Source organism: Akebia trifoliata, chromosome 10 (assembly GCF_017979445.1).
Source record: "Akebia trifoliata isolate Shusen 1 chromosome 10, ASM1797944v1, whole genome shotgun sequence".
In the NCBI taxonomy this organism is placed as follows: Eukaryota; Viridiplantae; Streptophyta; class Magnoliopsida; order Ranunculales; family Lardizabalaceae; genus Akebia; species Akebia trifoliata.
The window spans coordinates 24,785,389-24,798,295 of NC_141384.1; the positions used below are offsets into that span (position 1 = coordinate 24,785,389).

A 12,907-nucleotide genomic window follows, 5' to 3' on the forward strand; every position below is an offset into this window, starting at 1 on the left:
GGGAGAAAGGTGCGGTTTTTTTGCTCATAGCAAAGTCAGTATGAGATTTCACATGAAGCCTATCAAGTTTAACTTTGTAAATTCAGGATGTCCTCAATGCATGTGGATTTGCGTGATTGGTCGATCTAAGATTATGTGAAATCTCAAATTGACTTTTCTATGAGTGCAATTTTTTTTTTTTTAAAACAAAGATTAAATAGGAGCCTTTTACATAAGAAAAATACTAATGTGACTTTCTACATCGACATTGTGCACAAGATTGAGCTGATGTGGTAATGTGCATATAATCATATAATTTTTTCCTTGTATCTTGAGAAAAAAGATCTATGTTGCATCCGTAGAGTATTAAGCATAGTGTTGTACACAGTCACTTTAGAATGTCTTTTAACATAAACAAGGGTATTAGGTGTCTTTATCCTTTATTGGTGTGTCGAAAGAATTAGTGTTTAAGAAAAGTTGATGGGATGCTCAATTCGTAATTCGTACCATAATGAACTTTGATATCAGCACAACTTGACTCTACCTTGGGTTGAGATTATCTACATTGACCAAGTCATTTCTCTCTACTAGTTCAAACCATATCCGAATCTTTTTTTTTTTGCATTTATTAAACTCATATCCGGATCTTATTCAATTGAATTAATTAATTCGGGTTGGATAATTTCAAATCATTTGAAAGAAAATTTTTAAAGATTTGGCCAAAGACGATTTAAACTTAAGACCACTCACTTTTTTAAGAGAGGCCTTGACCATTATGCCCAACACTTAATGGTTGATGAAAAATAATTTGAAAAATATAAAAATATAATATATAAAGTAGTATATCATTCAGATATAGATGGAAATAAGGATATATCCAACTCGGGTCAAGAGACATCAACCTATATCCTACCCATATTTTAATTTGGATATACTTGAAGGATTGAAATTTGCTAAAATTATATTTGGATCACTCAAATTTCAGATAGAATCTGACCCATTGTAAGCCCCTCTCTCTCTCTCTCACAACCTTTGATTGAGATTGCCATTTATATTCAAAAGACCTTGGAAGTTAATTGTAACTTCCCCAAATCGTTAGGAACATTGTCCCAGCAGAAATGCTTGGCTATGGTTTTACTTTATTTATTTATTTTTGACTCTTTAGATTAATCGCTTATCTCATACAAGTTTGAGGCTTTTTCATCAAATGAACAGATGAGATGGGAAGATACTCCGACCCCAAGAAACTTTTATTGATCTCTAAGAAACCTGTGCTTTCTCTGAAAATAAACGGCTGAGATGGAATGACATTCCTTGGAAAACTTGTACTAACTCTAGGAAACATGTACTGTACTCCAAGAAATTAAATCTTTAGTCTTTCTCATGTATAAACCATATGTTTGATGGAGAGCTGCAGACATATTCTGAGGTTAGAAAAGTCCTTTCTGGTGCTACTGTCGTAGGAATCAGGTGAAGTTTCTAGGAACTGCTTTGTGGGGAATTCATAAGAGTATCTTCCCATCTCAGCCGTTGGTTTGACGGAGCTAGATAGTCTTTGCCTGTCCCCACATGTCACTGTCTCATTAGGTTGTTGGATCTTCAAGAAGCCAAATGAATGAGACATGTGGACTTGACTCAACCACCTATTTATTTATTTTATCATATTTTTTATTTTTGTTGTTTATCTTTGACAACATGTTTCACATCATGATCATATTCATCTTTGCGATCATGACAGTACATAAATTATGTATTTTGGAAATCTACTTTTTAAAACATGGATTGATTGACTACGATGTAAAGACTTGGAAAATTAGCTTGAATTTGTGGCTCATATTGCACGTAGAAAAATGCTGCAGTAACGTTGGAAGTGACATCGTTTTATACATTGCCGACGTGGATGTGTGTAAACATCCATGGATGTTTTTGATCGAGATACGATTGAGAAAAATCTATGATTCTGTGCACACCAATGTGTGAAACGATGTCAGTTTCATTGTTACTACAGGGCGACACCACATTCCAACATTTATGGTATCTACGTGTCACACAAGGAAATATCCATATGTCCCTCCAACTAGTTTCCAATCCATCATTTGCAGCCACACAACTTGTTGGTTGAGTTGGGGTTCCACCAACACACAAAAGGGCACAATATTTCATCTCTCGGTAATGCTTTGTGAAGCTTTGAAATAAATGGAATTGATAGTCTGCAATTCACTTCTCAACTCACTTGAAAATGCCAACATGCAAGCCCAATTCATTGATGGAAATAATATAATTGCTTGTATTTATTTACATTGCTTAGAAGTGGGGTAAGGAAGATAGAAGGATGTGAAGCAAAAGCAACCACGTGCCTCTCTTGATGATGGTTTCAAAACAAAGGAAAGTTGTGATAGATTCAAACTGAGGGTTGAGTCATGATGTATTATATATGGTTAGTTTCCTTCATCTTCAAATTAGGGTCACATGAAGGTCAGAAGAGAGAGAGAGAGAGAGAGAGAGAGAGAGAGAGAGAGATTAAGTAGAAGTTTTGATTAAGGGCACTTCTCTATAGATTTTTGAATCCTAAACAGCCCTAGATGTATCCATCATGAAATAAACTTGATTAGCCTTATTGACTCTTCAGTACCAAAGGAAAAAAGGGTTTGGTTGGTTTCTCATAATTGTCCAAAACAAATTAAATACAGTGGAAGTGACCTTATTATCTTTGTACTCTTTAGATAATTTCATATAAGAAGGGGTCACTCGTACAAAACTTGTAAAATATTAGAAGCTCATGAAACAAATGAATGGCCAAGAAGAAACTAATACTAGGCTATTTTTCTTCTATTCTCTTGTTCGATATGCATTCGCTCTTGCTAAGTTTTATTAGCTATCTTTATTCTCAAAGACCCATTTAATAGACAATTAAATTTAACTTTTCCTCAAACATATCAAGAAGCATGTTGCTTCAACAATTCAAAGACTTGGACCAGAGATGACTCTGCATGTAAAGAGAAAATTTTCTAGATTTTATGCTATATATTTGTTTGTAATAAGAAGAAAGGTGATGTATTTTTTCTTATTTTTTATTTTTGTTTATCTTTGACAACATGTTTCACATCATGATCATATTCATCTTTGCGATCATGACAGTACATAAATTATGTATTTTGGAAAACTACTTTTTAAAACATGGATTGATTGACTACGATGTAAAGACTTGGAAAATTAGCTTGAATTTGTGGCTCATATTGCACGTAGGAAAATGCTGCAGTAAATTGACAATGACATCGTTTTATACATTGCAGACGTGGATGTGTGTAAACATCCATAGATGTTTTTGATCGAGATACGAGTGAGAAACATCTATGGTTCTGTGCATACTAATGTGTGAAACGATGTCCGTTTTAATGTTACTCCAGCGTGACACCGCATTTCAACATTTATGGTATCTACGTGTCACACAAGGAAAGATCCATATGTCCCTCCAACTAGTTTCCAATCCACCATTTGCAGCCACACAACTTGTTAGTTGAGTTGGGATTCCACCAACACACAAAAGGGCACAATATTTCATCTCTCAGTAATGCTTTGTGAAGAAGCTTTGAAATAAATGGAATTGATAGTCTGCAATTCACTTCTCAACTCACTTGAAAATGCCAACATACATGCCCCAATTCATTTATGGGAATAATAATATTGCTTGTATTTATTTACATTGCTTAGAAGTGGGGTAAGGAAGATAGAAGGATGTGAAGCAAAAGCAACCACGTGCCTCTCTTGATGATGGTTTCAAAACAAAGGAAAGTTGTGATAGATTCAAACTGAGGGTTGAGTTATTATGTTTTATTTATGGTTAGCTTCCTTCATCTTCAAATTAGGGTCACATGAAGGTCAGAAGAGAGAGAGAGAGAGAGAGAGAGAGAGAGAGAGAGAGAGAGAGAGAATATTAGACAAAAAGAGATTAAGTAGAAGTTTTGATTAAGGGCACCTCTCTATAGATTTTTGAATCCTAAACAGCCCTAGATGTATCCATCATGAAATAAACTTGATTAGCCTTATTGACTCTTCAGTACCAAAGGAAAAAAGGGTTTTGTTGGTTTCTCATAATTGTCCAAAACAAATAAATTCAGTGGAAGAGACCTTATTATCTTTGTACTCTTTAGATAATTTCATATAAGAAGGGGTCACTCGTACAAAACTTGTAAAATATCAGGAGCTCATGAAACAAATGAATGGCCAAGAAGAAACTAATACTAGGCTATTTTTCTTCTATTCTCTTGTTCGATATGCATTCGCTCTTGCTAAATTTTATTAGCTATCTTTATTCTCAAAGACTCAAACCTATTTAATGGACAATTAAATTTAACTTTTCCTCAAACATATGAAGAAGCTTGTTGCTTCAACAATTCAAAGACTTGGACCAGAGATGACTCTGCATGTAAAGAGAAAATTTTCTAGATTTTATGCTATATATTTGTTTGTAATAAGAAGAAAGGTGATGTATTTTTTCTTATTTTTTATTTTTATAAATTTGCTAAGCTGTAATGTACTGGTTCTTACATGTCTTCAATGAACCTGAAAAAGGTAACAGTTTTAGATACTATGTACCCTTTAGGTAAGTGATACCCAAGTGCCCTCAATTGTACTCGATAGACTCAATACAACAATGATAATGCAAGTCCCTAAAAAATCCTAATGTGATAGACAAACCCTAATTTACCAAGGAGACTAGATTAATGAAGAATCCATAGATCTTCTGATATTTGTAGATCTGACGATTAGGTATCACTATATATGTGTATGTCACAGTTACAAGTAGAGCATAAATCGTATAATTGGGTGATTATTTCCATGTAATTGATTCTTTGATCTTAGCACCAACCAAAAACCATGACTCCAATAACACTCTTAATAACTCAAAACTATATTAGAGGGTTTCTTATTGCACATGTACACACACACACACACACCACACACACACACACACACACACACACACACACATCACACATTAAGATAGTCTCCTCTTGTCACTCAAAATTCATTACATCCTTGAGGAGCTTGTACCTGGTAGGCCTCGGCGAAGGGACGCCGCTCGTGTTCTTTCCCTTCTCATTGCTCTGATCATCCCTATCATTTTGTTTGATCTTGTCTCCAGTTTCTTTTCCAGTTGACTTCTTCGAAGAGACTCTGTGTACTGCATTTCTCTCTTCACTTAGGCACCAATCACACAATCCTGCTGCCGTGGATGAATCTTTGCAGTAATTACTACAATATCTGTTGATTTTAAAAGAAAAAAATATTGAATTATTATTCAAACCAAAAGAGATTTATATATCATGGGAATTATAATCTTCATGAGAAAATAAACCACTCAGAATTAAAATCATGATCATGATAGTGGAGGTGTCTTATGTTATGTTGATGGACGCGCGTTGACCCATGATGGTGATAATGATATATACGATTGGGTATTTATAAATATTAACGAATATGATATCTATCATGATCTTTGTAATGAAGAATGATGATGATCAAAAGCATACGAGTGCTGAAATCGGTTGCAGCATTTGATGCAACGGAAGAGCTTATCAGGAAAACCGATGTCTCCGCACATACAACAAACCGTCTGGAAGTCCACCATTGCTGAAGCTTGAAGAGAGAATAGGAGAGAAACCCAAGAAAACTAAGCAAGGAAAGGTAAGGCAGAGAGACTAGGAGAGAAACCCAAGAAAACTAAGCAAGGAAAGGTAAGGCAAAGGTTGAGTCGGTTTACTTTATATTTGACATATATAAGTCTTCTTGCAGTTGTTTTTGGTTAGTCCTTGAAGTTTTGGAGTTTTTTTACTTACCACCCAGGATAATGGGACAGATTTGACGTACATCCTTTATATTTATAAAAGAAGAAAGCTCCAATTCTCACACCATCAATTAGGTGATCTAAACAAAAATTTGTGAGGCAATAGAAATTCAAATCTTACTTAAGGGTTGTGAGCTCACCTCTTGGCACCGTAAAATATGATGCAATGCCACAGACATGTGGAGGACGAAATTCTAAGAATTTTTATATTTATTTTCAAAACATCACTATTCTTTATCGTTGAATTTAAATTTTAAGTTTTGACGGTTTTGCATGTTCAATTGCTGTCTATTTTCAACACCTTGGATGAAGTTCAAGAACTACTTTTATTTTTTAATTTTTATAATGTGAGTTTTTCCATGAAATCTAGAAGACTGTTGGTGGTTCACAAATTGATAATCTGATTTGAAAATTTTAATTACATAATTATCCTATTTTATCATCTACAATTGTCATTTTGTAAATTAGAATGTTAACTAAGAAGATTTTGAATGTAACGTAATAATAAGTTTTTTTTTTTTTTTTTTCTTAAAGTTTAGAAGACTAACTATGACATGATTGTTGGAGTCGTGGTTTAAGAGGAGTGAATTTCCCTTGGATGTTGGAACTTTGACTACTTGGCTAGTCTTCCTCCGAATGTCAATAATGTCTTGTAGGAGTCAGCCTTGCCACAAATAAGATTTCTAAATAAAGGGCCGTATGTACATTTTGTTATATAATATATAATTTATTTACTTAGCAAAAAATAAAAAATAAAAAATAAAAAATAAACATTAAAATAAACATTAAGTAATGTGAGGGCAGTTTTGGAATTTAAATATTTGGTTTGGAACCATTTTTGCATTATCTTCTCTCATTGTAACAGTGAAGTTACTAAAACACCAACGTTTCTTTGAAGGAACTAATTATGTTGTCTATGGGTGGATAAAGAGTGAATTTTTGCGCACAGAATTTTCAGTCACAGCTCAAATTAAGTCTCTGCACTGTGTGCCATGTCAAACTTCATCACAAGGGTAATTTTGTAAATTAGGGATGCATTCAATACAAACAAACTAATGTGATTGGTGTATCCCAAATTTCTGTGAGCAAAATTCAATAAGTAAATTTTTTTTTCATGTTGAAAGCACCTGTCTTTCTTTTTTTTTTTTTGAAGATTTATGTGTCACACCAACTTTTGTTTTGTGACACACCAAAAACGAAATCAAATATTACGTCTAAGATACAGATGGCAATTTTTTTTTTTAAAATCTTTTGATAAGTAAAAATTTCATTAATAAGAAGAAGCAAGGACGGCCAAGATGACCAACCAAGCGAGGACCAATACAAAGAAGACTACTCAATAACCATACTAGACACCCTTTCCCAATTTCCTAAGCAGTTCTCGAAGAAAACTCCTTGAAGATTTTAGATCAAAAGAAGACAAGACCCAAAATATCCAAGATAATATCTTTACAATTTTTCCCTATTCCATCGAAAGTGCGACTATCTTGTTCTTTCCAAACACTCCAACAAATAGCAAACGGGATAATGCTCCACCATAGCTGCTTCACACCTAAGAAAGAGAAACAAAGAGAAACTTAAGAAGCAAAAAGATCTCTAACCGTTCCTGGCATGCATGTTGAGACACCGTACAATCTAAAATAATGAGATAAAGTCTCACAAGTGAAGCTACAATGAAGAAGAATATGGTCTGTTGACTCCCATCTCTCAAGCACATCAAGGAACAATTGATCCCGCACATACCCCTCCGCATCAAGAAGTCCATAGTCTAAATTCTACCAAACCCTGCAGTCACGTAAAGAAAGCTATCTTTTTTGGAATCTTAGGACCTGAAGTTCCCTCAATATTATATAAAGAGTGATAGAAGGATTTAACAAAGAATCTCCCATCCTTTGCTTTCTTTCCAAATTCTCTCATCCTCTCTCCCAATATTAGACCCATGGGGAGTAGGGTCGGTGATTAACCTCTCAACTTGACCCACTTCCCAATCATTAAATGATCTACGGAAACCAAAGTCTCAAGCCCACTCACAATCTACAAATCTTCTGAAACTTAGGAAGGCCCTTCTTTGAAGGAATGGAGTAAAGGGAAGGGAACTCATCCTTAAGAGACTGAGAGCTGCACCAAATATCTTCCCTAAACCTCACCCTATCGCCTTTCCCCACCTTAAATTATGTTCTCACCTTAAATTCCAGAAGGGTCTTTATAATATCTTTCCACAATCCACACGTGTGCGAATTCCTTGCCACTCTACTCTCCCACACGTAAGTATTAGATTCAAATTTTGCCGTTGTGACCTATCTCCAAAAACTATCCCTTTTCACTCTAAACCTCCATAGCCACTTATTGAAAAGGACAGAATTTGCCACCCCTAGTCTCATAACCCCCAGACCTCCAAACTTCTTACTTGAACACACCCATTTCCAACTCACTAGATGAAGTTTTCGCTTACTTTGAGACAACTTATCAAGCTTTAACTCCATACTTCGGGGAATCTTGATCAAGGATAAGTACACAGGAATACTGGAAAGCATGCTTATTTATTTATTTATTTATTTATCAAAGTCAACTTATCCCCTTTGGAAAGATAGTTTGCTTGCCACATGGCTAATTAATTTCCTACCCAGTCTTTTGATGACGGGGTCCCACATTGCCAATCTCCTATATGGAGTCCCCAACAGAAGATCCAAATATGAAGTGGGAAGGGCTCCTACTTGCCAACTCAAAGAAGTTGCTAGAAGAGATACAACTGGGACTTTCTCCACCGGCAATACCTTACTTTTGCTCATGCTCACTGGAATGCTCAAAATTGCTTCTAAGCAACAAAGTAGAGCACCTAAAGTCCTTGTTTGATTGATGGAAGCATCAAAGAACCCTAAAGTATCATCCGCGAAATATAAGTAAGACACAATTGGCTCCCCAACACCCACTGAGAAACCGGACAAAATATCGTTCACTGCACTTTTGTCCAATATCCGCCCAAGAGCTTCTGTTACAATGCAGAATAAGAAGGGAGAGAGAGGGTCCCCCTGCCAAAGACCTCTCGGGGCTCCTGAAGAATCCTTGAGGTGACCCATTTATCAAGACCAAAAAGGAAGTGGAAGAAACACAAGACATGATCCACTAGATCCACATTTTGTTTCTTTCTCAATTTTTTTTTCCTTGAGGTGACCCATTTACCAAGACCCAAAAAGAAGTGGAAGAAATACAAGACATGATCCACGAGATTCACATTTTGTTTCTTTCTAAAAAGCAGTAAATGAGATTAAAAGAGTGAGCAAGGGAAAATTGAAGGTTGGCTACTAATAGATTGCTACTCAATTTTGTTTCTTTCTCAATTTTTTTTTCCCGTATTAAAATGAGTTATGTCTATATCTCTATTTGGTGAGTTATATTAAAATGATGTGTTAAAAAACGTTCTTGGTGCGGCAATAAACCGTCTTATTTTATTTTTTTATTTATTTTTCTGTTGGTCAACTAAAAAGGTTGGTCTAAGCATTCACTAGTCCAACCCCGTGTATCATGCATGACGCAGACTTTTTAAGGACCAGGATGAAGTCAGCAATGTATATAACTCATTTATTTTTTTAAAATAAAAATAAAAATTACTGTATCTTAAATATGATTAATTATATGGTGATTTCAACATAAGAGATACCCATGTTTTTTTAAAACTGATGACATGCCCCCCAACCTCAGCCTTTTTCTCTAAGACAAATGTTAAACGACCCAAACGCCCACATCTTCAGCTTTTAGCCAAAAACCCCTTGATTACTCCAAACTTAAACAATATTCTATCTTCTTCAACCTCAAACCTCGAGAACAAGATATACTTTTGGATAAAATTGAAGGATTTTTACGGGACTTTGAAGGTGATGGATTTGAGACAAAATTGAATATGATAATTTTTTTATATTTATTTTTAAGATTAACAAGTTGAAGTTAATGAATTTTTTAATGAAAAAGTAGTCTTCAATTTAAAGATTCTTTCTCTTTCAACCTTCAAATCTCAAAACGAAGATCTTTTTGAAAAAGTAAAAGGAAGGATTTTCAAAACAAAATTGAATACGATGGATAGTGAGATTGAATAGGCTAATAAAATAATTTACCCTAGAAATTGATAGCTAGAAGATGACAGATTTTTTTGGAATAAAACAGGGTAGTATAGCTAGTGGATGAAGCTAAGGGCATTTAGGTCAATTCAAAATTGATCTCTCATTCAAAACTTAGGTCAAGAGGGGGTATGTCATCAGTTTGAAATTTCAAGGGTATCACTAATATTAATGAAACATGGAGGGTACCAAATCAACCTTATAAATTTATAGAGAGGTACCTCAGGGTATAGCTTGGGGAAAAGACAGCTGTAAGTCGAAGGAGGACGTCCTATCCAGCAAACCAGACCGTTCTGGTCATGTTATAGGACCCATTGTTGGGACCACATACTTGTTGCCCGCACAGACAGGGTTTTGTTAATACACGTGGTGGCATCTTAAAGAGTTGCCAGCAGAATTAGAGGGTACATCCGCTTGACTCTTACGCTGACAAGGCCTTGGTCATATGCCTTAAAAAAAAAAAAAAAAAAAGCAATTTTTAGTTTTCTTTGCCACTAATATTAGAATTTGTTAACAAATTAACAAATTATAATTTGTTAATGTCTGTTAGAAAAATAAGTGCAATCGAAATAAAAAAAATGAATCAAAAAATAAAGATAAGATAAATGTAATCATATAAAGAAACACACATATTTTACGTGGTTTCCTTAGTATTGAGGTATGTCCATGGATCACATCGATTCCACTACGAAGAGAAAACTTGTAGTTACAGATTAAATTCTTTCATCAAAATCGAGAAATATGAAATTTTCAGGAAACCTAATTAAGATTTTACATAGTATTAATGAAATTATGAAAATGTCCTTGAAAAAATTTCTTGTTGACCAACGTGAAGGTGTGGCTTGATTTACAGTACCTCCTTATTGACCAGGACTATCAAGCTCCACAGACCACAACAATGCCTACATCATTCCCTCAAGAAAGATAATAGAATTGTAAGGGTATTATTGTAAAAAAAGTCGCAATGGATTAATATGGTGACTGACGCATTGGACGTGACAGTGCACTGAATCATAATTTTTTTTTTCTTGAATAAAAAAATTAAAATTGGAGGAATAATCTTGAAAGGAAGGAGAGAAAAAGGAATAAAATTAAAATTATTCCCTGAGATATGAAAAGATTGAATGTGTACTTTTATAAGAAACAAAAATCTAGGGAAGACAACCATGGTGTTTTATCGTATTAGATAGAACCCCCTTGGGCTATTAACTAGTTTCTTTGACCAAGATAAGATGTAAAGGTGCCTATGGGCCATAGTTTTAGAATTCATTCAATTGTCTCAAAAATAGGTGGAGTCGACTAGATTGGATTTGTTGGTGACTTGACCCTTAAACATAGTAATGAAGTTAGGTTTAGTAAGGTGGGGGTCAATTTGATTTATTTGAATAAATTCATGAAGGTTTTGTAAGCTATGTCCAGAAAATTTTGAAGAATGTATAAACAGTTTTATAGGTTTTTTTTATCAAAAACCTTCATCTTCAACCTTCCTAAAAATCCTATCTTATTAATTCTTGACATTTTAATGTTTAAGAAACTAAAATTTGGAGGTGAAGGAAAAAATGTTACGTGGATATTTTGACATTAGTTGATAAATTGCCAATTAATTCATTGATTTAATTAGTTAATTTCTTACTCCGATAATTTTTAGAAATTTACAATTCTGCCCTTGAACCCTAACTCAGTTAATTATTAAGTCCAATCATCTACTTGGTTGAGTTAGCTAAAAAAATGCTTTGAAGTGATATAAAAAAGATTGGAAGGATTTGAAGCCAAAGCAACAATGTGCTTAGCTTGGTGGTGGTTTCAAAACAAAGGAAAGTTGTGTCAAATTCAAATTGATGGTTTGAGTCATTATGTTTTCAAAAACTGTTGGAAGATCTAAGTGAAGATCATATTGGTAGGAGCATAAAAATCTTGTTATATGGAAGCAATCTCTTTGAAGTCGTTCTCAGCCTTATGGTGCAAAGAGGGAGATATATAATAAATCCTAACTGTAGAGTGTGAGAAAATTTGTAGACTTTTGAAGGAAAGATAAGAGCGGTGGAAGATGACAATCGAAGAAACCCAAAGTGTGAAAAAGCTAAATATTTTGCAGATGTAGAGTATTAGATAATAGTTTTCATTAAATTGTTGATTAATTAAACATTTGATTGTATTTTTAATAGTCACCATCTAGTCCATCATTGTCACGTCTCATTTATTTTAGAGTTTTTTTGGAACATGTGCTCTACCAAATTAGGTTAGAGATGTATATTTTACCTGCAATGTGAAAATTAGATGGAAATTGAGGACAAAAATTGGAACTGAACCCATGAAAAATTGGTTGAGTTCGATTTGACCTCTCAAGACTAGATCGACCTAGGACTGAAAATCTAAAATTTTTTGAAAAATTTCCAAAAAAAAAAAAAAATTTTGTTGTTACCCCTCCTCCCCCCTCAACGTCCAACCCGAAACCCAATCCAAACTTGATTTTTGAAAAAAAATGGCAAAAAGTTTCAAAAAAATTTTGAAATTTTTTTACTCACCACCCCAACATAATTATTACTGTTTTTAAATCGTTGGGAAGGGGTGGGAGTAAATATGAATGTTTTATTTTTATAAATATGCCAAAATGAATTTCATTATTCACTACAAATTCTCTCAAAATTCTTTAAATCTCTCAATCTCTTTAATTTATTTTCATGATTTTATTAAATTATCTAAGATATCAATTGAGATTTATTCTCAATTAATTTGATCATCAAGTGATTAATATTCTTCTACGTGGCAAGATTAAGATCAAATCATCATCAAGTGATCAATATCAAATTTATCATCAAATTATCAAGAATTTCTTCTATATGACAAGATCAATCGATTAAATCGACAAGTAACACAATCAACCAATCAAAAATAAATTTTTTGACATAAGGTGTAGTGATTCTAATTTTTTTTCTTAATATTATTAGATTAAGCTTCTCTTCCCCCC

At 34.0% G+C, this 12,907-nt stretch overlaps 1 protein-coding gene across 1 annotated transcript; it reads right to left on the reverse strand.

Annotated features, from left to right (window-relative positions):
- Positions 1–4,738: 4,738 nt before the first annotated feature.
- On the reverse strand, positions 4,739–5,727 carry LOC147393397 (uncharacterized). Its single transcript, XM_086456711.1, has 2 exons — positions 5,514–5,727; positions 4,739–5,244 (listed from the first exon to the last, which is right to left on the reverse strand). The coding sequence occupies exons 1-2, from the start codon at positions 5,609–5,611 to the stop codon at positions 4,998–5,000; spliced, it is 345 nt and encodes a 114-aa protein (XP_086312837.1). The 5' UTR covers positions 5,612–5,727; the 3' UTR covers positions 4,739–4,997.
- Positions 5,728–12,907: the final 7,180 nt, after the last annotated feature.

Excerpts from the sequence above, each read along its gene's own strand:
- LOC147393397 (XM_086456711.1), bottom strand. The coding sequence starts at position 5,611 with ATGGTGGACTTCCAGACGGTTTGTTGTATGTGCGGAGACATCGGTTTT. Across the intron at positions 5,245-5,513 it reads TGCAACCGATTTCAGCACTC|ATATTGTAGTAATTACTGCA; the intron begins GTATGCTTTTGA and ends TAAAATCAACAG.